This window comes from Sphaeramia orbicularis, chromosome 22, assembly GCF_902148855.1.
Source record: "Sphaeramia orbicularis chromosome 22, fSphaOr1.1, whole genome shotgun sequence".
Classification (NCBI taxonomy): Eukaryota; Metazoa; Chordata; class Actinopteri; order Kurtiformes; family Apogonidae; genus Sphaeramia; species Sphaeramia orbicularis.
The window spans coordinates 55797121-55823586 of record NC_043978.1 but is presented as its reverse complement, the minus strand read 5'-3'; the positions used below and the strand labels follow the sequence as shown (position 1 = coordinate 55823586).

The 26466-nt window shown below is 41.7% G+C and overlaps 1 protein-coding gene across 1 annotated transcript in view; it reads left to right on the top strand.

The window, feature by feature from the left end:
* Positions 1-7534: 7534 nt before the first annotated feature.
* Positions 7535-26466, top strand: part of LOC115414233 (mitogen-activated protein kinase kinase kinase 7-like) — a 36589-nt gene continuing 17657 nt past the window's right edge. Inside the window, exons 1-6 of the mRNA XM_030127475.1 lie at positions 7535-7605; positions 7699-7799; positions 13629-13739; positions 16041-16106; positions 18252-18297; positions 18542-18680. Of these exons, the coding sequence (XP_029983335.1) occupies positions 7734-7799; positions 13629-13739; positions 16041-16106; positions 18252-18297; positions 18542-18680 (428 nt within the window). The 5' untranslated portion in view covers positions 7535-7605; positions 7699-7733. The remainder of the gene's footprint in view (positions 7606-7698; positions 7800-13628; positions 13740-16040; positions 16107-18251; positions 18298-18541; positions 18681-26466) is intronic.

Below are 26466 nucleotides of genomic sequence, written 5' to 3'. Positions count from 1 at the left end.
TGATGGAGGATGAGTACCCAGACACAGAATACCAGCGGGAGTACGGAGCGGTGCGGACCGCCGCCAGCGGAAGTGAAAATCAAACCTGTCACTCATTTGTCTTTTCTCTTCCTGCTGAAGCTAAACTTTTAAACCTTACAGAGAAAACGCTGCAACATTAGTATCACAGTAGTGTTCCTCTGTCGTCTACAAGTTTGGTATTACTGACTTTCTTCTTCTTCATTAAACTTTCCTCTTCTTCGTGGTATTTGTCCAGTATGGTTAATTCAGAGCGGCGCCCCCTGGTGGATTAACTGACAAACGCTCATTCCAACACATTAAATGTCAGTAGCAGCACTTTGTTCCAGTCAGACTAATGACAACGACAATAAAGCACATTTACAAAAGGAACTAACAACTGGAATGGGATTACTAAGGACTAGGATCAGTACTCGGTATCAGCAAGTACTCAAATGGAAGTACTGGTACTCGGTCTGGAAAACAGTGGTATGGGTGCATCCCTAGTTTTGATATAATAACCTTTGAGTTTACTTTGAGTTTTCGTGAACATCTAAATTAAATATAGGAAAATAAACACAGGAAAATACAAGATTTACAGTGAAACATGCAAAGTAAAGAGGGTAATATTATAAAAAAATGCCGATAAATAATTCCAGAAAAGTTAAATAGTGAAAAAAAATTCATTTGGGAACTGCCACAAAAGTAGCACTGGGTCCTTATAGGTTAACACAAAACTAGATGTTTCTTCACCATCTTTTCCACAAACTGTGACTTTCTTTGTCCATAAAAGTACCTTTTAAATGTACATACGTGTAAATGGTGGCACAGGTTCATCTGAGGATGTCTCTGTCCACAGACCGTGGTTCAGACTGTTTCTGAAGTTTGGTCCCATGGTGCACAGCAGACTTTTTGTTCTTTTTCTTTTCTGTAACGTCCAGGGAAAGCTGTTACTGTACAAATGTGGAACTATGTACCTGATCCAGCTGATGTATTCTTTTAATACATATGCTGCTAAATGTAGGCTGTTACCTGGTTAAATATAGGATTGTAACGCTTTTATCCATCCATTTTCTGAACTGCTTATTCCTCGTCAGTCGCAGGGGTGTCGGACCCTATCTCAGCTACCGACAGGTTCATCCTGGACCTGCTGTCAGTTCATTGTCTATTGACCAGTTAACCTATTAGGTCTTTGGACGGTGGGGGGGCGCTGGAATACTCAGAGAGAACCCACGCAGACGCAGGCAGAACATACAAATGCCACTCCACTCACCTTCTTGCTGTGAAGTGAAAGTTCTAACCGTTGCCCCACCGACACAAAAATAAAAAACTGTCAACAAGCAACAAGATTCACAAAAATAAAGCTAGAAAGAGTAATAGAGTACACTAAGGTAGGGAAAGTGCCCTCTATCCATCTACCCCACAGGTGCCAAACATGCGGCCCAGGGGCCAAATCTGGCCCGCCAAAGGGTCGAGTCCGGCCCTGGGATGAATTTGTGAAATGCAGAACTAGATATGAAGACCTGAACAGTCCTTTTAGTTCAGGTTCCACATGCAGACTAATTCAACCTCCAGTGGGTCAGACCAGTCAAATATGATCAGAATCATCTAGAAATACTCACAACTCCACATTTTCCTCTTTGTAAATGTAAATATTTTCATGTATTTACAGTAAAACAAAGTATAATTTCACAAAAAATGTGAATAATCTGGACAAATATGAACAACCTGAAATGTCTTAAGAAAAATAAATGCAATTTTAACAATATTCTGCCTGATACTAAATGTTTTGTGTTTGTAGATCCACTGTGATCTGTCAGTTAGAATGAACATGTGGAAATGATAAACTGAGGCAGAATAGTGTTAACATTACACTGATTCTTTCAGTTTGTTCATGTTATTCACATTGTTTGAAAGGATAGTTTGTAGATGTGAACATTTTCATTGTTTAATTTGACTTTTTTCACTGTAAAATATAGAGAAAAGTTTGGAGTTGACATTATTTCTATATCATTCTGTTATTATTTTTCTGGTTCAGCCCACTGCAGATCAGATTAAGCTGAATATGAAACTGAACTGAAATGAGTTTGACAGCCCTGACCTGCCCTATGGTTCAGAGACACCTCAGTTAAAATTTGAAAGAAATCCATGTATAAAATCATGGAATATATAGTGATTACAGCGATTTATGTCACTAGATCTGAATACCAAACATGCACGCTGCAAACAAATTTAAGGATATTTTTCATTTTTGGGCTTTTTTTTTTTTCCAGTTGGGATTCTTGCACAGTGCTTTTTACTTTTTTTGTGTCTGAACTGAATTGAAACACATTTTTTAAATGATCAGACAGTTTTATTTACAAATAGCAAAAATGACAAAAAGAAAATACAAAAAAAAAAGAGAAATATCCTTAACTTTTTGTTTGTAGTGTATGTGATAAATTAGAATCAAATCAGGTGAGTTTTGACAGATATCTAATTTTACCTCAGGTTAACAAAAGGGATTTTTCTGATCCTTGACCAAGAATGACTTAAATTAATAATGTTGGACTACTGTCATCAGAAACTCACACAAATAATTAAGATGATTTGTCCAAAACTGGCAGAAAATGCTACACTCACACATAGAAGCCCTGGTAAACTTTCACACTGGAGGTAAAAAAAAAAAAAAAATCACCACTTTTATTAACCCTCCGGTATCTGGGTGTGCCTTTTACGCACACTTTGCACTTTGTTTTAAAAAACTTCATATTATTTTTCACAATTTAAATAAGGTTAGAATTCAAAAGTTGTTCATTTTTGCATGATCTTTAAAATTCTGTCCACCAACTCAAATGTGCACATTGTAAAGAAAAGAAAATGACCAGACTAGCATCTGTCTGCCAAGTGTGCCTAAAACGCACTATTTCTAACATTTGATCTGTATGATTAGGACTGAGCTGGATTTACAAAAATAAAATCCAATTAGGGCAGAAAAATAAATCAATATATATTTAATAGTTTGATTTATAGGTGTGCATTTTACGCACACTTGGTGACAGATGCTGGTATTTTTGAACATTTGACCTAGCGCCAAAAATAATAATAATGCAAATTAACCAGTGTTGGAGTTAATTACTGACATATGCCAGGATGAAAAAAATCAAATAATATGTGATCCACTTTTTATGGAGTATATTGGAAAAAGATTCACTTTTTTGTGTTTTTTGCACCAAAAAAATGGTTTGTTTACAATACAAACACGGCATTTAAAGGGTTAAAAAATGTGACAATTATTGAGTATTTGGTATTTTTATTTACAGCTCAAGTTGATGAAATAGAAAAAAGTGTAAAAGAATTAAAAACAAACTGTCTGAACTTTTTTTTTTTGGCATTATGCCACAAGTGTGTGAAAAAGGCCCACTTGGTGTTTAGTCAGGGCCTTGGAGGACGGGATACCGGAGGGTTAAACTCAAACAACATTCAGCGATAGCGAATGTTTACTTGAACAGGCTGCTGTCATTCCTGCTGCTCAATGTGTTTTCACATGGGGGCGGGTTTAGTGTTCAGGGTGTCAGCCAATCACACGCCACTAAACAAGGAGCTGCTGTTTTCGAGTACAGGCGTAAACACCCAGTGAATCCTGCCGTGTGCACAGCTGACCCTCTGTGTGCGGCACACGGACACCACCATCAGGATGTCAACAAATGTGACTGCCCTGCCCTCTGCTCCATTCAAGCATATGTGCATTCACACAAAGCAAACCCACATCTGACCAGTATGAACTCCTCCTTCTATCCACAAAATCTTAAACTGGGACAGAACTTAGAATATGTTTTCCTTCATGAACTGAAGTTGCACTAGTTTGTATTGTATTTAACAGGTAAGTTATTAGCTGTGTATGTGTGAAGTGTTCAGCTGTGGAAAAGAATGACACTCTGGATGGAGAAGCTGTAACTTGGAAAATGTTAAACTGATTTACCTGAAACTATCTTTACGCTGTTTTAAGATGAATGTACCAGATGTTTTGTACAAGAGCTGTACAACAGTCCAGTAAATATTGACAAAACTGAGCATCTGCATTTTGTTTGGACTCAATTTATTTTCATGACTGTAAAATCTGTAAAAGAAACAAAAAACTGGAAAACGAAAAAAGACTGCTGCAAAGAATCAAAAGTCATCGTTCAAAAATAAGTAATGCTCAATGTAGAGAACATCAGAGCAACAATAGAGCCTAGTGACTATTTAAGACTGTTTTTTCCTTTTTTTTCTATTGTTCCTTTAGTCCTTCCCTGTCCTTGATAAGCACGTCCCATGACATGTTTTTGATTTCAATACTGGAGACTTCTCAGTGTTTGACAAACTGTGTTTTGGGTTCAGAACTGCCTAAACACTTTTAACTGACATGTCTTTGTCATTGTAAATTACACAAGAAATATTTATCACACATTTTAAATCAGATGAGTTTTTTGTCCGGATTATAGACCTTAAAGTAACAAAAGTGTAATAAAAGTAAAATATTATATTACTAATGAAATGTTCAATATATAAGGTATGTATTTAGACTACTGCTTTTTAAATGTATCTGTTAATGGATCGGCAAAGATGATCATCCCAGTTTTTGTCTGAAAAACAGAAAATGCATGGTCAGTATCAAACTGAAACCCCTTACATAGAATGTCACAAACAAATTACATAGCTACATTGCTTACTGTTTTTAATTAGGTGTCTTCATTTTACGGACAATTGAAAAAGATAAGTGAAAAGAAAAGTCTTTTTTCCATAAGGAATGCCCTACAGAGCACGAGTTTGAAGTCTGTCCAGTGATATTTTGGTAAAAAAAAAAACAAAACTTTGAGTTTGACAGCCCTGATTCACATGAATGAAATAATCCACTTCAAAAAGACACTGAGACGTGAAAGCCAAACAAGCTGTGATTGTTTACCAAAATTTGAATGTACTGATTTCTGATTAGACCTCTGACTTTATTTTGATATTTAATTAATTTTATTTTATTTTTCTGATGTTCTTTACTAATACTGTTCAGATAAGTTTGGTGTATTAGGGTCACATAAAAAAACAAAATGGGACCACTGTCCCTGTATCTTAGCGGCCAAATTCAAAGCTTTGGGAAATGTATCCAGATCCATTTATTCTCCCCCAGTTCTGTGTATTTATTCTATTACAGAAATAGTCCATGTTTTGGTCATATTCAATCAGATCTGTAAAAATTCAAATTCACACTTGATATCATTGATACTGATTTATTGGATCAATCCACTTCCTATCTGTTCTAATGGGAGCATTTTTCAAAGTCGCACCAAATCCAGAATCAGATCCAGATCCAAATAATTTCAATCCCTTGTGTTGACATCATCATACAGAAGCTGTAGACCAAGTTTGAAGTCTGAAGAACTGGAGTTTTGGAGAAAAAGACGATTGAAAGTTTTGTAACGGACGACAGACGACAACAGTTTACGACCTGTCGGCTGGAAGATCAAAAAACACCTGTCACTACCAGAATAAAGCCGTAGTTTAAAAAACTCAGTATTTAATGAGAATAAAGTCGTTAATTAACGATAATAAATTCATTGATTAACGAGAATAAAGTCATTATTTAACGAGAATAAAGTCGTACTTTTATGAGATGAAACTCGTAATATTTTTGAAAATTTGACAGTTTCTGGTTTTACGGTGAAGGACACAAGTGAAGCAGGTCCTTTCCTTCTGTTGGACTAAACTCAGTAGAATATTCAGATCCTTTTCTTCTGTTGGATCATAAACTCTCAGTAGAATATTCAGATCCTTTCCTTCTGTTGGACTAAACTCAGTAGAATATTCAGATCCTTTTCTTCTGCTGGATCATAAACTCAGTAGAATATTCAGATCCTTTTCTTCTGCTGGATCATAAACTCAGTAGAATATTCAGATCCTTTTCTTCTGTTGGATCATAAACTCTCAGTAGAATATTCAGATCCTTTTCTTCTGCTGGATCATAAACTCAGTAGAATATTCAGATCCTTTTCTTCTGTTGGATCATAAACTCTCAGTAGAATATTCAGATCCTTTCCTTCTGTTGGATCATAAACTCAGTAGAATATTCAGATCCTTTCCTTCTGTTGGATCATAAACTCAGTAGAATATTCAGATCCTTTTCTTCTGTTGGATCATAAACTCTCAGTAGAATATTCAGATCCTTTTCTTCTGTTGGATCATAAACTCAGTAGAATATTCAGATCCTTTCCTTCTGCTGGATCATAAACTCAGTAGAATATTCAGATCCTTTCCTTCTGTTGGATCATAAACTCAGTAGAATATTCAGATCCTTTCCTTCTGTTGGATCATAAACTCAGTAGAATATTCAGATCCTTTCCTTCTGCTGGATCATAAACTCAGTAGAATATTCAGATCCTTTCCTTCTGTTGGATCATAAACTCTCAGTAGAATATTCAGATCCTTTTCTTCTGCTGGATCATAAACTCAGTAGAATATTCAGATCCTTTTCTTCTGCTGGATCATAAACTCTCAGTAGAATATTCAGATCCTTTTCTTCTGTTGGATCATAAACTCTCAGTAGAATATTCAGATCCTTTTCTTCTGCTGGATCATAAACTCAGTAGAATATTCAGATCCTTTTCTTCTGCTGGATCATAAACTCTCAGTAGAATATTCAGATCCTTTTCTTCTGCTGGATCATAAACTCAGTAGAATATTCAGATCCTTTTCTTCTGCTGGATCATAAACTCTCAGTAGAATATTCAGATCCTTTTCTTCTGCTGGATCATAAACTCCCAGTAGAATATTCAGATCCTTTTCTTCTGCTGGATCATAAACTCTCAGTAGAATATTCAGATCCTTTTCTTCTGTTGGATCATAAACTCTCAGTAGAATATTCAGATCCTTTTCTTCTGCTGGATCATAAACTCTCAGTAGAATATTCAGATCCTTTTCTTCTGCTGGATCATAAACTCTCAGTAGAATCCACAGTTTGTTCAGAAACTCAAAGCCTGTGTTCAGTTCTGCTGTTTCCTCTCATAGTCCTACAGATGAACACTGCAGCAGTTTGTCTGAAACTAAAGAGACAGTTGAACACAAATCAGTTCAGTTCTGACAACAAACCCACATGTGTTCAAACTGTCCTTCAAAGTCCTGAAACTAATGTGTGGATGGAGGACAGACTGATGCAAGGACAGCTGCACTGAAGGTTCCACATCAGACAGAGTCCAACCGCTCATTCTATTAGGACTTTATTCTCCAAATAGAACCACTTTATTGTCGTTAAATAATGACTTTATTGTCGTAGTGACAAGCGTTTTTTTTTTTCTTATGTGGCCCTAATACGACATCGTTTATTTTATTTTATTTTATTTTTATAATGCACTTTACTAATACTGTTCAGATAAGTTTGATAGTGTTGCTCAGCCTGACAAACAAAACAAAAAACAGTCTTTTTCTATGGAATTCGATTGAATGTATAACCAGAGTTTGATTAATAAAGTTGAGGGGAAAAAAAAAAAAAAACCCTCCTACTTCCTGAATTCACAGCAACAGATGAAGAACGGCTGTTTGTCAGGAAGTCACCGCAGATCCGACCGTGGACCTGGGCTCGGTGCTGCTGTGGTCGTGGTCTTTGGTGGTCTTTAGTGGTCTTTGGTGGTCTTTAGTGGTCTTTGGTGGTGTTCGGTGGTCTTTGGTGGTGTTCGGTGGTGTTTGGTGGTCGTGGTCTTTCGGGGTTCGGCTTGTGTGGAGGGGCTGCGATGGTGGAGACTCCGTCCGGCTGTGTGTTCGAGGACATCCAGTATGAAGACATCCAAGTGGAGGCGGTGAGCACACACAGCACACAGCACAGGACAACCCGGGACAACCCGGGACAACCCAGGCCAGGGGTGTGCTACAGTCAGGGACAGCTGTCAGACTAAAGTGTCTACGGTCAGGACAAACAAACAAACAAACAAACAAACAAACAAACAAACAAACAAAACAAACTGACGCCAAAGGGGCGAATGGAAGTAAAGTCAGAGTGAGTTTAAAGCAGAATGAAAGTAGGGAGGACAGAAGGAGGAGAGAAGGAGGACAGAGGGAGGACAGAGGGAGGAGAGAAGGAGGACAGAGGGAGGACAGAGGGACAGAGGGAGGAGAGAAGGAGGACAGAAGGAGGAGAGAAGGAGGACAGAAGGAGGACAGAGGGAGGAGAGAAGGAGGACAGAGGGAGGAGAGAAGGAGGACAGAGGGAGGAGAGAAGGAGGACAGAGGGAGGACAGAGGGACAGAGGGAGGAGAGAAGGAGGACAGAAGGAGGACAGAGGGAGGAGAAGGAGGACAGAGAGAGGAGAGAAGGAGGACAGAGGGAGGACAGAGGGACAGAGGGAGGAGAGAAGGAGGACAGAAGGAGGACAGAGGGAGGACAGAAGGAGGACAGAGGGAGGAGAAGGAGGACAGAGAGAGGAGAGAAGGAGGACAGAGGGAGGACAGAGGGACAGAGGGAGGAGAGAAGGAGGACAGAGGGAGGAGAGAAGGAGGACAGAGGGAGGAGAGAAGGAGGACAGAGGGAGGACAGAGGGACAGAGGGAGGAGAGAAGGAGGACAGAGGGAGGACAGAGGGAGGAGAGAAGGAGGAGAGAAGGAGGACAGAGGGAGGAGAGAAGGAGGACAGAGGGAGGACAGAGGGAGGAGAGAAGGAGGACAGAGGGAGGACAGAGGGAGGAGAGAAGGAGGACAGAGGGAGGACAGAGGGAGGAGAGAAGGAGGACAGAGGGAGGAGAGAAGGGGGACAGAGGGAGGAGAGAAGGAGGACAGAGGGAGGACAGAGGGAGGAGAGAAGGAGGAGAGAAGGAGGACAGAGGGAGGAGAGAAGGAGGACAGAGGGAGGAGAGAAGGAGGACAGAGGGAGGACAGAGGGAGGAGAGAAGGAGGACAGAGGGAGGACAGAGGGAGGAGAGAAGGAGGACAGAGGGAGGAGAGAAGGAGGACAGAGGGAGGACAGAAGGAGGAGAGAAGGAGGACAGAGGGAGGAGAGAAGGAGGACAGAGGGAGGAGAGAAGGAGGACAGAGGGAGGAGAGAAGGAGGACAGAGGGAGGACAGAGGGACAGAGGGAGGAGAGAAGGAGGACAGAGGGAGGACAGAGGGAGGAGAGAAGGAGGAGAGAAGGAGGACAGAGGGAGGAGAGAAGGAGGACAGAGGGAGGAGAGAAGGAGGACAGAGGGAGGACAGAGGGAGGAGAGAAGGAGGACAGAGGGAGGACAGAGGGAGGAGAGAAGGAGGACAGAGGGAGGACAGAGGGAGGAGAGAAGGAGGACAGAGGGAGGAGAGAAGGGGGACAGAGGGAGGAGAGAAGGAGGACAGAGGGAGGACAGAGGGAGGAGAGAAGGAGGAGAGAAGGAGGACAGAGGGAGGAGAGAAGGAGGACAGAGGGAGGAGAGAAGGAGGACAGAGGGAGGACAGAGGGAGGAGAGAAGGAGGACAGAGGGAGGACAGAGGGAGGAGAGAAGGAGGACAGAGGGAGGAGAGAAGGAGGACAGAGGGAGGACAGAAGGAGGAGAGAAGGAGGACAGAGGGAGGAGAGAAGGAGGACAGAGGGAGGACAGAAGGAGGACAGAGGGAGGACAGAAGGAGGACAGAAGGAGGACAGAGGGAGGAGAGAAGGAGGACAGAGGGAGGAGAGAAGGAGGACAGAGGGAGGAGAGAAGGAGGACAGAGGGAGGAGAGAGCCGCAGATCGACAAACAGCAGCTTAGCAAACATCGTATTATAACAGCTAGAACCTGTGAGATAAAACCTGTCGAAGAAACACGACCATTTCAGCATTAAACTCCATTGTTTTCATTTAGAGCTGTGAAAACAGCTGACCTCCAAAATCCACTAGTAGCTTTTATTGTTTTGAAACAGGACGTTGTGTAAAACTGATATTTACAGCTTTTGTTAAATGTGTGAATGTATTGTACAGTACACACTCAACAGCTCATTACTCAACTATTTTGGCTAAGTATGTTTACACACACACACACACACACACACACACACACACACACAAGGAAACTATGAGTATGTGCATCCAGTTTTATGACAGACAAAGAATGGCCCTTTATGGCGCTCAGAGGAGTCCAGTTTTTCTGTCTTTGGTTCATTTTCTTGAAGTGCAGACTGTTTTCTGCCTGGAGGGTTTGCTCTCACTGTATTCAGTTTCCATTTAATCCATTTTCAGACCATCCTAAAATTACCCAGCAATTATTGACGTACAAATACCCTGAGGTTTTTTAATCTCAGTTGTGGTTTTTCAGACTTTTGGACAAATTAGAGACATTTATGTGTCATATAAAAGTTCATCAGAAGCAACAAATGTCAGTTTTTACATTAAGCCTGGACTAATATTAAACCAGTGAACATGGGCTGTATTGTGTAGAAAAACTTATATTCAGTTTGTTTTGAGCCACTAGTCGCTTTTCCATTGACCCTCAAGTTGTGTGAATATAACTTGCGCATAAAAATTAGCCTAATGGAAAAATGGCAATTTCACCCAAAGTCTCATTTTTCAATGAAAAGTTTTTGGGCTGGCAAGAGGTGGTTTTTCGGGCATAGTGAAATTGGTATAACAAGCAAAACTGCAATGGAAAGACCTTTTTCTGCAACTAGTGTCATGTGACCAAAAAAAAAACTTGGATGTTGACGAATGTTACAACAAACGAAGAAGAGTTTTGAAAGAAACATGACGCGGTGTGTGTGGACACACCAGGCAACCCAATCATTTTTGAATCTAATACAGGATGGAGGGGTAAGATATAATAATAATCAATAGGGCTGTGTATTGGCAAGAATCTGTCGATACGATACAAATCACAATAATAGGATCACGATACAATATATCACGATATATCACAATACAAAAAGTTTAAAAAGCAATTTTTTTATTGGTTTTGTTTCTTTTTTTAAAAGATTGTTTCCTCGAAGAGTGGAATTCCAGCAGATATCTGCACAAATACTAAACACTTTTGTATTTGATCCCAACAGGATCTAATGTTCTATCAGCAAATGTTCCAACTGTGTTCAAACTGAAATTCTGTTTTCCAGACATTCCAGTTTCAGATCCTGTTCAAATGTTCAGATTCTATTAGTTCACAACTAACATCAGAACAGGATTTGAGTTCAATCCAAACAAAGGAACCAACATTATTGAATAAAAGAATGTGAAATAAGAAGAAATAAAATAGAAACAAAAAAGAAAAACAAAAAAAAACCCAAAAATGAACCTCCACAATATCTGCATTTGAATAAATACCTAAAAATATTGATACAGTACTTTTTAATATCGATACAGTATTGTGAAATGAAATATCGCAATATATTGCAGAACCGATATTTTCTTACAGCCCTAATAATGAATATATCTGTAAATCAATGTGATATTTATGTTCGTTGCCATGTTAATGGAATTACTTTTTGTGTGATCTCGCTATAATAAACAAATCATTGCATTTGTGAGTTAATAGAAAAAAAACAACATTATGCACTTCTGTTTGTTTGACATTTAGTAAATATCGGTAAAGTTTTACCCAGATGTCCAATGGAAAAGCCACTTCTGATGCTCCTAAATGTAATTATTGTAAAAAAAATTATGTTTATGCATTTGGCAGATGCTTTTTTCCAAAGCGACTTACAGCGGAAAACCAATCAAAATTATGGAAAAATGTCATAAACATCCAGTCATGAGCAAATGTTTTGGAAGTGACACAAATGGACTTGTTGAAAGAATTTGATTTATTTGTCTAAAAAGTCTTTGAAACTTGAAAATATTTATGATTACAGTAGGGGAAATGTACAAAAACTTACACTGCAAAGTTTGTGAAAGTTTGAGTTTAAAACTTTTGTCTGTGGCTGTGATATGATCTCAGCACGGAATAGTGTACAACGACCCATAAACTACTTAATATATCAAATTATATTTAGTTAATAGCAACAAACAAAGGAGAATGAAACTGTAATACTTCAATACAAAAACTGAAACTGCAAAGTTCGTCAAATTTTGAGTCCTTGCTAAAACTTTTGTCTGTGGCTGTAATATACCAGCACTGAAATGACCCGTAATCCACCTAAGAGATCCATGAGTTACATACTGAAGTGGTCTGAGAGCATGCTGTCAATTAATCAGTGCTCTTAATGAAAATAATCACTGGAAAAATAACTGTTAACCCAGTGGTTCCAACCTTTTTTGGCTCCATTTTAACATCACAAATTTCTGGCGACCCCAAACATTCAAAACGGAGACTTTTGTTTTTGCTAAAATTAATTTGTTTTTGATCATGTAATAGTTTGCTATACTATGCTGCAAAGAAATATTAATGTTAGAGGACATTTAGTCTGTATAATGTCTATTATTGTGGACAGAGGCAGTAAATCCAGGTGTAGATTAAAGGCTCAGGATCTGTCCAGTCAGTCCAGCTGGGATTTACAAGGAGGACAATGAATACTGAACAAACAAGAACTGAAACTAGGAATTATGAAAGAGCTGCAGCATCTGAAACTGACCACAGTGAACATTTGACACAGAAACAGAACCACAGTGCTGCAGTTTCACACTCCATCCATCCATCCATTACACTGGGTTACAAAAAATGTTTTTTGCAAGTTGTCTAGGTTTTTTCAACTGAATTCAGACCATTTTGCACCGCTAAATCCAAAAATGACATCTGTTTTTCTCAATCAGGTCAGGTTTTTTTGCTAATTTGATTTTGAAAAATTTGATCTTCTCACAAAATTGATGACATTTTTGTGACTTTATCAGTTGATTTTTTATATAGTTCTCACCCAAAATAGGTTTTAAGAGAAAAAGAAAATCATTTTCTAACAGGATTCCTGTTAGGTACAATGGTGTATTCACCGCAGATGTAGCAGAATACGTCAGGCTTATTTTTGCAAGATCTTCTAGTCGAAGCCATTTCATTCACCTGTAATATTAAAAAAAACATTCATCATAAATTGGCGAAAGTAAAACCTTCAGAACTTGTTTATTGCAAGAAATATGAAAGAATTTTGTATCATATGATGTGAAAATGCCCATAAATGTAAGCACAAATGTTCAAAAGCCAATATGTAGCATAGTTCAGAAAGTTGACCTGATTGAGCAAAATGAATGTGATTTTTGGATTCAGCACCAAAATGATCCTAAATCAGCTCAAAAAACTGAAACAGTAAATTTGTTGTTGACCAGTGTTATCTTCGGCTTTATCCGGGGCCGGGTCGCGGGGGTAACAGTCTGAGCAGGAGTTTCAGACTCACAGTTTGTCTGTTATGGATTGTGATTGTCTCTGTCAACTCACCATAGATTTTTTTATTAGTAAGTTTTTTTTGTCTTATATTTTTATCAATTACTAGAAATTTCAGGTGACCTCATATGAATTCCACGTGACCCCAAGGTTGAAAAACACTGTGTTAACTCCTTAGTGCTGATACATGTGTAACATCTGGATTGAATTGTACTTTTATTACAAATGTCCGACTGCTTGTGTTTGTGATATATTTAATATGGTAGTTTTTGCTAAACTCTAAACACATGTCCATGTCACATCCACAGGTTCATAGACACAGTGTGTGCTTGTACTTCCAGCTGCTGTGAGTGGCCGTCTGTCTGATTGGTCTGCTCTTTGCGTTCCCTCTCATCAGGTTGTCGGCAGAGGGACGTTCGGAGTCGTCTTCAAAGCCATATGGAAAGGCAAGGACGTCGCCATCAAGACCATAGAGAGCGAAAATGAGAAGAATGCTTTCCTTGTTGAGGTACTGCGAGCAATATGTTTGGAGTTTCACAGCTAATTTAACCCTAAAGACCCACAACTATTTGTGTCACAACCAAACGACTTATTTTGTCTTTCTCAAGTAATTTAGCATCATTTATTATAATATTATCCTCTGTATTTTGTATTTTTTAATAAAAATCATGTATTTTCCTATATTTAATTCACTGATGTGGATATTAATAAAAGCTCAGAGTAAATTCAAAGGTTATGGGATAAAATCTGAAAAAAATTAGGAAAATGTGACTTTTCAAACAAAATCTATCATTAACTGAACATAAACTAAGTGTCTTTAACCTCTGTTATTGATCAGACTCCATGAGGTTTTACTGGTGAATCAATGTTGGGTCATGTCTGATGATCATGAGAAGCTGACAAACTGAGTTCACCTGAATTATTTACAAGGATTAATAGGATTAGTGGATCAGTAAGTATTAAAACTTTTTAAATCAGTAGATGGTTTTGGTGTCCAGTGGATGTTTGGCTTTTTATGGGTTAAATGTTGGATAATGTCTCTGACCGATGGTTTTTACCCACATAACAAAAGGGGTTGTTGTTCTTGCCGTTAAGGCTGCACAATATTGGAAAAAACTGACACTGAGATTTTTTTTTAACCCTGCGATATACAGGTGTCCCAAAAAAATGTATACACACTTTAAATAATTGTAAAGTAGGTGTTTATTAAAATTCATGTAATTTTCAAAATGTAATAGAATTTCCAAACATCCTTTTATTGTTTTGTCTGTTCCTCCTGTTGTCAAACTGACGTCCGTTCTGGTCCAGACTCTGCTGACACACATCTCCAAACAGTTCCACTGGTGTTGACGTGCATTCACGTTCCCTGGCTGCTCTCAGTTCAGCGGCTGTTGCAGGTCTCATAGCTTAGACTTTGTCTTTTAGGAATCCCCATAAGAAAAGTCTAGTGGTGTGAGGTCTGGTGAATGCAGAGGGTATTCAACGAAACCCTCCAATCCAGCTGTTTGTCCAGGTGGGACACCCTGTATATTGCGATATGAAAAAATATTGAGGAGTATATAGTAGCTGGGTGGTGCCGACGTAATAAACGGTCAGACTAATTGGTTGTGCTTCCTCTCGTTGTGGCAGCAGGTGCACGCGTTTCAGTATTATCCTTCTTGTAGCTGAACTAATTCCAGATAACTGATGTTGCTTTCCTTTTTTTTTCCACTAAGTCTTGTTTAAGGTGATTTTCTCTTGTTCATTGCTCATTTTTCAATGTTGTCACCAGTGACTCACTCCAAACTGATTAAGAACGATTGTGATTGGTGGATATCTGTGCACAGTGTGTGTCACATACCCTTGAAATTACCGTATTTTCCGGACTGTAAGCTGCTACTTTTTTCTCGCGCTTTGAACCCTGCGGCTTATACAATGATGCGGCTCATGTATAGATTTTTACGGGCTACCGGGCTTCTTTCTGGGCTTGTTGGTCAGAATGTAGTCATGTCAAATGTAACAGCTCATGTAAAACCTCCACATGCACTGTACCAAGCATTATCGTTAACAAACACTAACGAAATGACGAAAACTACAACTGTAAAAACGTTTTCGTTAACTGAAATAAATAAAAACTATAATTAAAAGAAAAAAACGATAACTGACTGAAACTGTATTGTGTGTTTATAAAACTAACTTAAACGTATAAAAATTACGGATCAAATTCCCTTCGTTTTCGTCTTTTGTCGATGTTGGATTGATATAAAATCGATTTATTTCCCTCAAACAATTTTAGCTGCTGGCACTAAATCATATTTAAGGGTCCGTCACTTGTGGTTTCCAGTCGTCTTCTGGTCCCCACTCTACCTGGAAACATGGAGACTAAAGCAGCAGAGTCCTGTCTGGGATTGATTTGAATAGGAGCACAGAGAAGAAGAGAAAAGAGACCACTGAACTACAACTGAACTACAACTGAACTACAACTGAACTACAACTAAAATTAAACTACAACTAAACTAAAACTAAAATTAAACTACAACTAAACTAAAACTAAACTACAACTAAACTAAAATTAAGCATTTAGAAAACAACTATAACTAATAAAAACTATCAAACCTGCTCTAAAAACGAATTAAAACGAACTGAATTACAGAAAAAAAAGTCCAAACTAAATAAAACTAAACTAGAATGAAAAATCCAGAAGTATTCTACCCTTGCACTGTACCCATACGTACTGGTTCTACTTACATACAAAATTACCCCCAGATGAACATACATCTTATCCTCCTTCACTTCACACACAATGTCCTGTCTTTTTGTTGTTGTCCAGCTGCGTCAGCTGTCCAGAGTGAACCACCCCAACATTGTGAAGCTGTATGGCTCCTGTAACAATCCAGTAAGTATATCCCACCCTTTATTGGAAAGTCAACAGCTTTGTATGTTGGAAGAAACTACTTTACATGAATTAACAAGTGAACAGAGCATGTGTTGTGAGGAGACACCTGATCTGAACCCGGTCTCTAGAATGTGAGTGGTTTCACTTTCCTTTGGGACCACAGTTGATTCCTTGCTTTAAATCCACTGAGCCTGTTTACATGCACAGCGATACTCTGATTATTATCTGATTTCTGGAGCGATAGAAAGATTCTAGAGACAAAAGGCAGAGTCGCTGGATTCTCGAATCAAAAAGTCTTTATTTGCTGCGAGGAGTGGAGTACATGCAGCCGCTGTAGCAGCTGACTGACTAGATGAAAGAACTGAACTTCCTTTTACAGAGTGAAGAAACCGTCACACCCAACAGTAAGCATCAGTGTGTGTGTGTGTGTGTGTGTGTGTGTGTGTGTGTGTTGTTAGTCTTACAGAAACAGCTACTGTTCTGGACTGAGTCCCCTCTTGGGACAGATCATGATGTTCCAACAACAACACTGAGGAGTCGTTCTAAACATGAGGCACATTCACAGAAACAGTCCAACCCACTGTTCATGTTGTGTTGTTTTGTGTGTTTTCATCATGTGTTGTCTTCTGTCAGTTGTCTTTCTTGTCACCTGACTACAGGTGGAAATTAGCACTGTTGTTAGGATCTGGCATATTTACAGCTGCAGTTGTTGTACATGTTCATTAATATGCACTGTCCATAATTATTAAATAAGTAAGTGAGTAAATAAATAAATTAGTAAGTAAATAAATAAATGTTGTATTTTCCATCATGGAGTTGTCAGATTATTCAAGTGACCGTGTAAACAGGATAATCTGATCTGTTTTATCAGATAACAGCAGTAATCCGATTATCACACCTGGGTTTGTCCCCAGTACTCTGTCTTCCTGCATGTATACAGGTTAATCTGATTTATTTTCTTTTACGTCTGTGCATGTGTCAAAAGTTAAAATCATGGAGAACAGAAGTTACATAGTCAAACATGAGCGGAAGACGATAACAGGACATTTAAGTCCACCATCACTACCAGCCTGTTTACATGACCATAAAAGTCTGATAACTGGGAGTAATCACATAATTGGAATAATAGCATTGAACACATTTACTTGTACTTAAGAAATGTGATAATCAAAAAAACCCTGGTTTAGACACTCCAGTCCATTCTCAGATTTCTGTCAGAGTGTGTAGGTAGAGTGTGCTAGTTTCCATCTGCATATACATGTGTCCATAAATGCACCTCCAGCTATCGTTTATGATCAGATGAGTTTCCTCCTTGGTTTTCAGATGAACATGCTCACCTATAGCCTGAAAGGAACAGCCTCTGTTTGACTCTTTGTACATGTCCTTCACTACTGCCACCCAGGTGGAGGCTTTTCTATGAACAGATCAGTAAATCGCACATGTCACTACCTCACCTCTGACCGTTCCAGCTGGAAAAAATGCTTTAATAATGAGCCACTCTTCCAGTGCATACAACATGTGCATGGTTTCCTACTGTGTGTGAACTGTAGAGGACTCTATTACCTGACGGGGACACGGACACACACACACACACACACACACACCAGATCATAATTCCAGTGCACTCAGTTTTATTTTTTTGGCCATTTTGACATTATCATTAACTTTTAAATAATTTAATATGATGATGTTTCTGACAGTTTCACTTAACCTGAGCCCTCTGTCCTTTACTCTGTCCTTTACTCTGTCCTTCAGTCTGTCCTTTACTCTGTCCTTCACTCTGTCCTTCAGTCTGTCCTTTACTCTGTCCTTCAGTCTGTCCTTTACTCTGTCCTTCACTCTGTCCTTTACTCTGTCCTTCAGTCTGTCCTTTACTCTGTCCTTCAGTCTGTCCTTTACTCTGTCCTTCAGTCTGTCCTTTACTCTGTCCTTCAGTCTGTCCTTTACTCTGTCCTTCAGTCTGTCCCCAGAACACATTCAGAGGTGAGATATTGGACGTGTGTCCCAGAAAACAGGATGTGACAGTGACCTAAACACAGTTTTGACCCATATTTCTGTGTTTCTCGTTGTGTTGTGTATTTTTAACACATTTAGAGGGTTTTACAGATAGTTTTGTTGTTGATGCTACTTAATTTCTGTTTTTAGGTCTGCCTGGTCATGGAGTATGCAGAATGTGGTTCCTTACATAACCGTAAGTCATCATATTAAAACTTCTACATTATTATCATTATTATTATTATTATTATTATTATTATTATTATTATCCTGAATTGTTAAGCTGTATATGAAAAAGACTTGTTGTATCAGTTGTCATTTATTATGATCCTTTATTGATTATGAATAAAGATTTTCAGTGTCCTCCACAAAGTCAGAAACTACCATCATCTGCATGCCTTAGTGTGTGTCTCCTCCTCCTCACACTTGGTCTTCCTCAGTGCTCCACAGTGCAGATCCACAGCCCCACTACACGGCGGCCCACGCCATGAGCTGGTGTCTCCAGTGTGCCCAGGGCGTGGCCTATCTGCACGCCATGAAACCAAAGGCCTTAATCCACCGGGACCTCAAACCTCTCAAGTAAGGCTCTTTAGTGTGAAACAGTGGATGTTGCGTACAGTCAGAGTTCACAACAACTCCAGTGACTGTGTCATGTGGTTTCAGCTCTGCGTTTCAATAGAGTGGATTTAAATACATGTTAAATGTAAAGGGGGGTCACACTAAATACGACCACTTTGGTTTATAGAAAGTGTTTTTTCCCCGTACCTTTTGTTTTTCCTGCTGTACATACTACACACATACCGTATGTCCCAAAAAAAAATTACAATCAAAGTTTCTGCATTGATAACTTTCAAAATAATTCAACGATCTAAATGCTATTTCAGGGTATGAAACTATAACTTCTTACATACATCTTGCAGAAAACCCAATTTAATTTGGTTCAGTGGTCATGGAGAAATGTGGATCTTCGTAAAGAATGTCATGGGTTTGTTTCTTCCAAGTTTGGCACTTGAATGCTCTTGGCATCCATATGAATGAAAACATTTTGCTCATAACTGACAGGGCAACTAACAAATGAATTCAAATTCTTTGCATAACATTGTTATCAATGGTGTGTACTCATGTGAGGTTTTGTTGTTGCAAAATGTATTGATCTCTTAATTACCATTTTGCTTTTGTTCCCTAAGAAGCTAACATCTGTTGACAAGCATTTCCCTTTGATTCTTACGGATCCGATTCTCAAACTGCAAATTCAGTGTGGTTGGTCAGCAACTAACTCCTGCTCAGAGGACATTCGTTGTGTTAAGGCAGTGGTCCCCAACCCCCGGTCCCTGGACCGCTACCGGTCCGTGGATCATTTGGTACCGGGCTGCAAAGAAAAAAAAATTGTGGTTAATATTAAAGCAATTTTTTCCATTAGTCTTGCGGAGATTTTATTTGAAAAGCAACCGTTTCCTCCCTCGCCTCCCAACCGCTGGACTTTGGTGCCGTTTCTTGAATCAGTAGAAACACGAGCTAAAGAAATGAGCCAAAAACAAAATACACTGGAGAACTTTTTCAGGAGGAAACGAGGAAACGATGAGTCTGTAGAAGAGTCACAGACTGCAGGGTCACAGACTGAAGAAGGGTCACAGACTGAAGAAGGGTCACAGACTGTAGAAGGGTCACAGACTGCAGGGTCACAGACTGCAGAAGGGTCACAGACTGTAGAAGGGTCACAGACTGCAGAAGGGTCACAGACTGCAGAAGGGTCACAGACTGCAGGGTCACAGACTGCAGAAGGGTCACAGACTGAAGAAGGGTCACAGACTGTAGAAGGGTCACAGACTGAAGGGTCACAGACTGAAGAAGGGTCACAGACTGAAGAAGGGTCACAGACTGAAGAAGGGTCACAGACTGTAGAAGGGTCACAGACTGCAGGGTCACAGACTGCAGAAGGGTCACAGACTGTAGAAGGGTTACAGACTGTAGAAGGGTTACAGACTGAAGGGTCACAGACTGTAGAAGGGTCACAGACTGCAGGGTCACAGACTGTAGAAGGTTCACAGACTGAAGGGTCACAGACTGCAGAAGGGTCACAGACTGCAGAAGGGTCATAGACTGAAGGGTCACAGACTGCAGAAGGGTCACAGACTGCAGAAGGGTCACAGACTGCAGGGTCACAGACTGTAGAAGGTTCACAGACTGAAGGGTCACAGACTGCAGAAGGGTCACAGACTGCAGGGTCACAGACTGAAGGGTCACAGACTGAAGGGTCACAAACTGTAGAAGGGTCACAGACTGAAGGGTCACAGACTGCAGGGTCACAGACTGAAGAAGGGTCACAGACTGCAGGGTCACAGACTGTAGAAGGGTCACAGACTGCAGGGTCACAGACTGCAGGGTCACAGACTGAAGAAGGGTCACAGACTGAAGAAGGGTCACAGACTGTAGAAGGGTTACAGACTGTAGAAGGGTCACAGACTGCAGGGTCACAGACTGCAGAAGGGTCACAGACTGTAGAAGGGTCACAGACTGAAGGGTCACAGACTGAAGAAGGGTCACAGACTGAAGAAGGGTCACAGACTGTAGAAGGGTCACAGACTGAAGGGTCACAGACTGTAGAAGGGTCACAGACTGTAGAAGGGTCACAGACTGCAGAAGGGTCACAGACTGCAGAAGGATCACAGACTGCAGAAGGGTCACAGACTGCAGGGTCACAGACTGTAGAAGGTTCACAGACTGAAGGGTCACAGACTGTAGAAGGGTCACAAACTGCAGGGTCACAGACTGCAGAAGGGTCACAAACTGCAGAAGGGTCACAGACTGTAGAAGGGTCACAGACTGAAGGGTCACAGACTGAAGGGTCACAAACTGTAGAAGGGTCACAGACTGTAGAAGGGTCACAGACTGAAGGGTCACAGACTGCAGGGTCACAGACTGAAGAAGGGTCACAGACTGCAGGGTCACAGACTGTAGAAGGGTCACAGACTGCAGGGTCACAGACTGAAGGGTCACAGACTGAAGAAGGGTCACAGACTGAAGAAGGGTCACAGACTGAAGAAGGGTCAAAGACTGTAGAAGGATCACAGACTGTAGAAGGGTTACAGACTGTAGAAGGGTCACAGACTGCAGGGTCACAGACTGTAGAAGGGTTACAGACTGTAGAAGGGTTACAGACTGAAGGGTCACAGACTGAAGAAGGGTCACAGACTGAAGGGTCACAGACTGTAGAAGGGTCACAGACTGCAGGGTCACAGACTGTAGAAGGTTCACAGACTGAAGGGTCACAGACTGCAGAAGGGTCACAGACTGCAGAAGGGTCACAGACTGCAGGGTCACAGACTGTAGAAGGTTCACAGACTGAAGGGTCACAGACTGCAGAAGGGTCACAGACTGTAGAAGGGTCACAGACTGCAGGGTCACAGACTGAAGGGTCACAGACTGAAGGGTCACAAACTGTAGAAGGGTCACAGACTGAAGGGTCACAGACTGCAGGGTCACAGACTGAAGAAGGGTCACAGACTGCAGGGTCACAGACTGTAGAAGGGTCACAGACTGCAGGGTCACAGACTGCAGGGTCACAGACTGCAGGGTCACAGACTGAAGAAGGGTCACAGACTGAAGAAGGGTCACAGACTGTAGAAGGGTTACAGACTGTAGAAGGGTCACAGACTGCAGGGTCACAGACTGTAGAAGGGTTACAGACTGTAGAAGGGTCACAGACTGAAGGGTCACAGACTGAAGAAGGGTCACAGACTGAAGGGTCACAGACTGTAGAAGGGTCACAGACTGCAGGGTCACAGACTGTAGAAGGGTCACAGACTGTAGAAGGGTCACAGACTGCAGGGTCACAGACTGTAGAAGGGTCACAGACTGAAGGGTCACAGACTGTAGAGGGGTCACAGACTGCAGGGTCACAGACTGCAGAAGGGTCACAGACTGCAGGGTCACAGACTGTAGAAGGGTCACAGACTGCAGAAGGGTCACAGACTGAAGGGTCACAGACTGCAGGGTCACAGACTGAAGGGTCACAGACTGCAGAAGGATCACAGACTGCAGAAGGGTCACAGACTGCAGAAGGGTCACAGAATGCAGGGTCACAGACTGTAGAAGGGTCACAGACTGAAGGGTCACAGACTGTAGAAGGGTCACAAACTGCAGGGTCACAGACTGCAGAAGGGTCACAGACTGTAGAAGGGTCACAGACTGAAGGGTCACAGACTGTAGAAGGGTCACAGACTATAGAAGGGTCACAGACTATTAGAAGGGTCACAGACTGCAGAAGGGTCACAGACTGCAGAAGGGTCACAGACTGCAGGGTCACAGACTGCAGAACGGTCACAGACTGCAGGGTCACAGACTGTAGAAGGGTCACAGACTGTAGAAGGGTCACAGACTGAAGGGTCACAGACTGCAGGGTCACAGACTGTAGAAGGGTCACAGACTGAAGGGTCACAGACTGCAGGGTCACAGACTGTAGAAGGGTCACAGACTGCAGAAGGGTCACAGACTGTAGAAGGGTCACAGACTGTAGAAGGGTCACAGACTGTAGAAGGGTCACAGACTGAAGGGTCACAGACTGTAGAAGGGTCACAGACTGTAGAAGGGTCACAGACTGCAGGGTCACAGACTGTAGAAGGGTCACAGACTGAAGGGTCACAGACTGCAGGGTCACAGACTGTAGAAGGGTCACAGACTGTAGAAGAGTCACAGACTGCAGGGTCACAGACTGCAGAAGGGTCACAGACTGTAGAAGGGTCACAGACTGCAGGGTCACAGACTGAAGGGTCACAGACTGCAGGGTCACAGACTGCAGAAGGGTCACAGACTGTAGAAGGGTCACAGACTGTAGAAGGGTCACAGACTGCAGGGTCACAGACTGCAGAAGGGTCACAGACTGCAGGGTCACAGACTGTAGAAGGGTCACAGACTGCAGGGTCACAGACTGAAGGGTCACAGACTGTAGAAGGGTCACAGACTGTAGAAGGGTCACAGACTGAAGGGTCACAGACTGCAGGGTCACAGACTGCAGAAGGGTTACAGACTGCAGGGTCACAGACTGTAGAAGGGTCACAGACTGTAGAAGGGTCACAGACTGCAGGGTCACAGACTGCAGGGTCACAGACTGCAGGGTCACAGACTGCAGGGTCACAGACTGAAGGGTCACAGACTGTAGAAGGGTCACAGACTGCAGAAGGGTCACAGACTGCAGAAGGGTCACAGACTGTAGAAGGGTCACAGACTGTAGAAGGGTCACAGACTGTAGAAGGGTCACAGACTGAAGGGTCACAGACTGCAGGGTCACAGACTGTAGAAGGGTCACAGACTGTAGAAGGGTCACAGACTGAAGGGTCACAGACTGCAGGGTCACAGACTGTAGAAGGGTCACAGACTGTAGAAGAGTCACAGACTGCAGGGTCACAGACTGCAGAAGGGTCACAGACTGTAGAAGGGTCACAGACTGCAGGGTCACAGACTGAAGGGTCACAGACTGCAGGGTCACAGACTGCAGAAGGGTCACAGACTGTAGAAGGGTCACAGACTGTAGAAGGGTCACAGACTGCAGGGTCACAGACTGCAGAAGGGTCACAGACTGCAGGGTCACAGACTGTAGAAGGGTCACAGACTGCAGGGTCACAGACTGAAGGGTCACAGACTGTAGAAGGGTCACAGACTGAAGGGTCACAGACTGTAGAAGGGTCACAGACTGCAGGGTCACAGACTGCAGAAGGGTTACAGACTGCAGGGTCACAGACTGTAGAAGGGTCACAGACTGTAGAAGGGTCACAGACTGCAGGGTCACAGACTGAAGGGTCACAGACTGTAGAAGGGTCACAGACTGTAGAAGGGTCACGGACTGCAGGGTCACAGACTGCAGGGTCACAGACTGCAGGGTCACAGACTGGCTCAGTTGCAGGTTCCTCAGGTCCTCCAGTGACCCCCCAGCTCCTCCAGACTGCTCCTGCACATCCGTCCATGTTTGAGTCCAGTTCAAACCTGTGTTGGTTCTGGATTCCAGTCCAACAGAATGTGAGGATCTGACCGCAGAAGCTCTGAAGGTCCTCCTTCTGTGTCCAACCTCAGATGTGTGTGTGTCTGGGTTTCTATACGGAACACAGTTCACAGACACTGTGGACGATCAGACAGCTCCAATAATGGACAAAGCTAAAAATAATCTGTTACCAACAAATATACAGATATTATTCAGTATTCATGAGGGGGGGTATGATTTAAGGGGGAAAATTAACTTTAAAATTCCCTTAATACGCACGACTAGGAAGGGTTTTAGTGTTTGTGTCAGCGGGGTGAGACTGTGGAACAGATTTAATATAGAGTTAAAGCAACGACCGAGCACGAAAGAATTTAAAAAGACGAACAAAGACACAGTTTTACAGACGTACGGGGGGGGGGCACTGGGGGTTCTAAAGATGGACAAGTATGTGTATGTGTGTGTATATGTATGCAGGTGTATATGTGTGTGTAGATCTGTGTATGAATATGTATTTACATATATGTGTTATTGTACTCTGTGTTTATATAAATCATATTTGTTCATAATACTTTAAAGCCACAAACCTGATTATTTCCTCGTCAGTTTCAGTCAGATTATGGCTGAGTGTATAGATCTGATTAGACCAGGAAGGTGATTACTGTTATGAATTATAGAAGGAGAAGGGCTGGAGTTTAGAAGTTGTTCTTCTTCTCACTCCTTTTCGAATATGTATTATATGTCTGATGTTTCAGTGTTTTGTTTATTTTCTTCTGTTTGACATTCATGTTCGAAATAAATACATCAATCAATCAATCAGTCAATCAAAAACCCACCTGGACTGTGTGTCTCCATCAGCCCCAGATGGGACCGTCTAGTTCCAGTTAAACCAGTCCAGGGTTCCACTGGTTCTGCATCAGGGTGAGCTGATGTTCTGTAGAATCAGTGGAACTGTCTGATCTACAGTGGAAGTGTTTCAGATCACATGCTCTGACCTGACAAAGGTTCTGTTCTTGCCCCCCCCACCTCTGCCCGGTCTGCGGAAAATGTTCATGCATGAAAGCGGTCCGTAGAACAAAAGGGTTGGGGAGCACTGTGTTAAGGTGCACTGAAACAAACCAGTCTGACAACGTAAGGGAGGACTTTAGACAAGGGTCTGACTGGGATGCCCCACTGAAAAAGACAACGTGTGGAACTACAGAGAACGTGGCACTAGTCCAAATGGAGGTAAAGGCCACAGATGGAGGGAAGAAGGTATAGTTTCATGCCCTGAAACTGCATTTTGATCGATTCAGTATTTTTAAAGTTATCATTGCAGAAAGTGCGATTGTAATTTTTTTTGGGACATACGGTATATCCGATCGGATCCAAATACAGACCCTTAAAAACACCCGTATGTGGACATTAGAAGTTTACTAAACCAACAAACCTAATGTGGGACGAGCACTTCTGCACAGAGCTGTGTTTGTGTGAACACCAGAGGCTCCCACTGTGATCTTCAGCCACCTCAGACAAAACACACCGACTGAGGAGGTTCAAGGACAGCTGTTACCACGCTCCTGTGGCCAAAGACAGAAAAGAGAAAATACAGTCGGTTCTGACACTGTCAGAAATGTGGGCTTAGCATCTGACAGTGAGCGCTGCTGCGACCTACGCCCACCAACGGACCAATAGAAATGCAGCAGGAAAGGACGTAGTGAGCAGTGCATTCAGTGGGTGTTTACTGGGTGGTGTGTTTACTGGGTGGTGTTTCAGTGTGTGTTTACTGGGTGGTGTTTTTACTGGGTGGTGTTTCAGTGTGTGTTTACTGGGTGGTGTTTCAGTGTGTGTTTACTGGGTGGTGTTTCAGTGTGTGTTTACTGGGTGGTGTTTTTACTGGGTGGTGTTTCAGTGTGTGTTTACTGGGTGGTGTTTCAGTGTGTGTTTACTGGGTGGTGTTTTTACTGGGTGGTGTTTCAGTGTGTGTTTACTGGGTGGTGTTTCAGTGTGTGTTTACTGGGTGGTGTTTCAGTGTGTGTTTTTACTGGGTGGTGTTTCAGTGTGTGTTTACTGGGTGGTGTTTCAGTGTGTGTTTACTGGGTGGTGTTTCAGTGTGTGTTTACTGGGTGGTGTTTTTACTGGGTGGTGTTTCAGTGTGTGTTTACTGGGTGGTGTTTCAGTGTGTGTTTACTGGGTGGTGTTTCAGTGTGTGTTTTTACTGGGTGGTGTTTTTACTGGGTGGTGTTTCAGCGTGTTTTTACTGGGTGGTGTTTCAGCGTGTTTTGCTGGGTGGTGTTTTTACTGGGTGGTGTTTTTACTGGGTGGTGTTTCAGCGTGTTTTTACTGGGTGGTGTTTTTACTGGGTGGTGTTTCAGCGTGTTTTGCTGGGTGGTGTTTTTACTGGGTGGTGTTTTT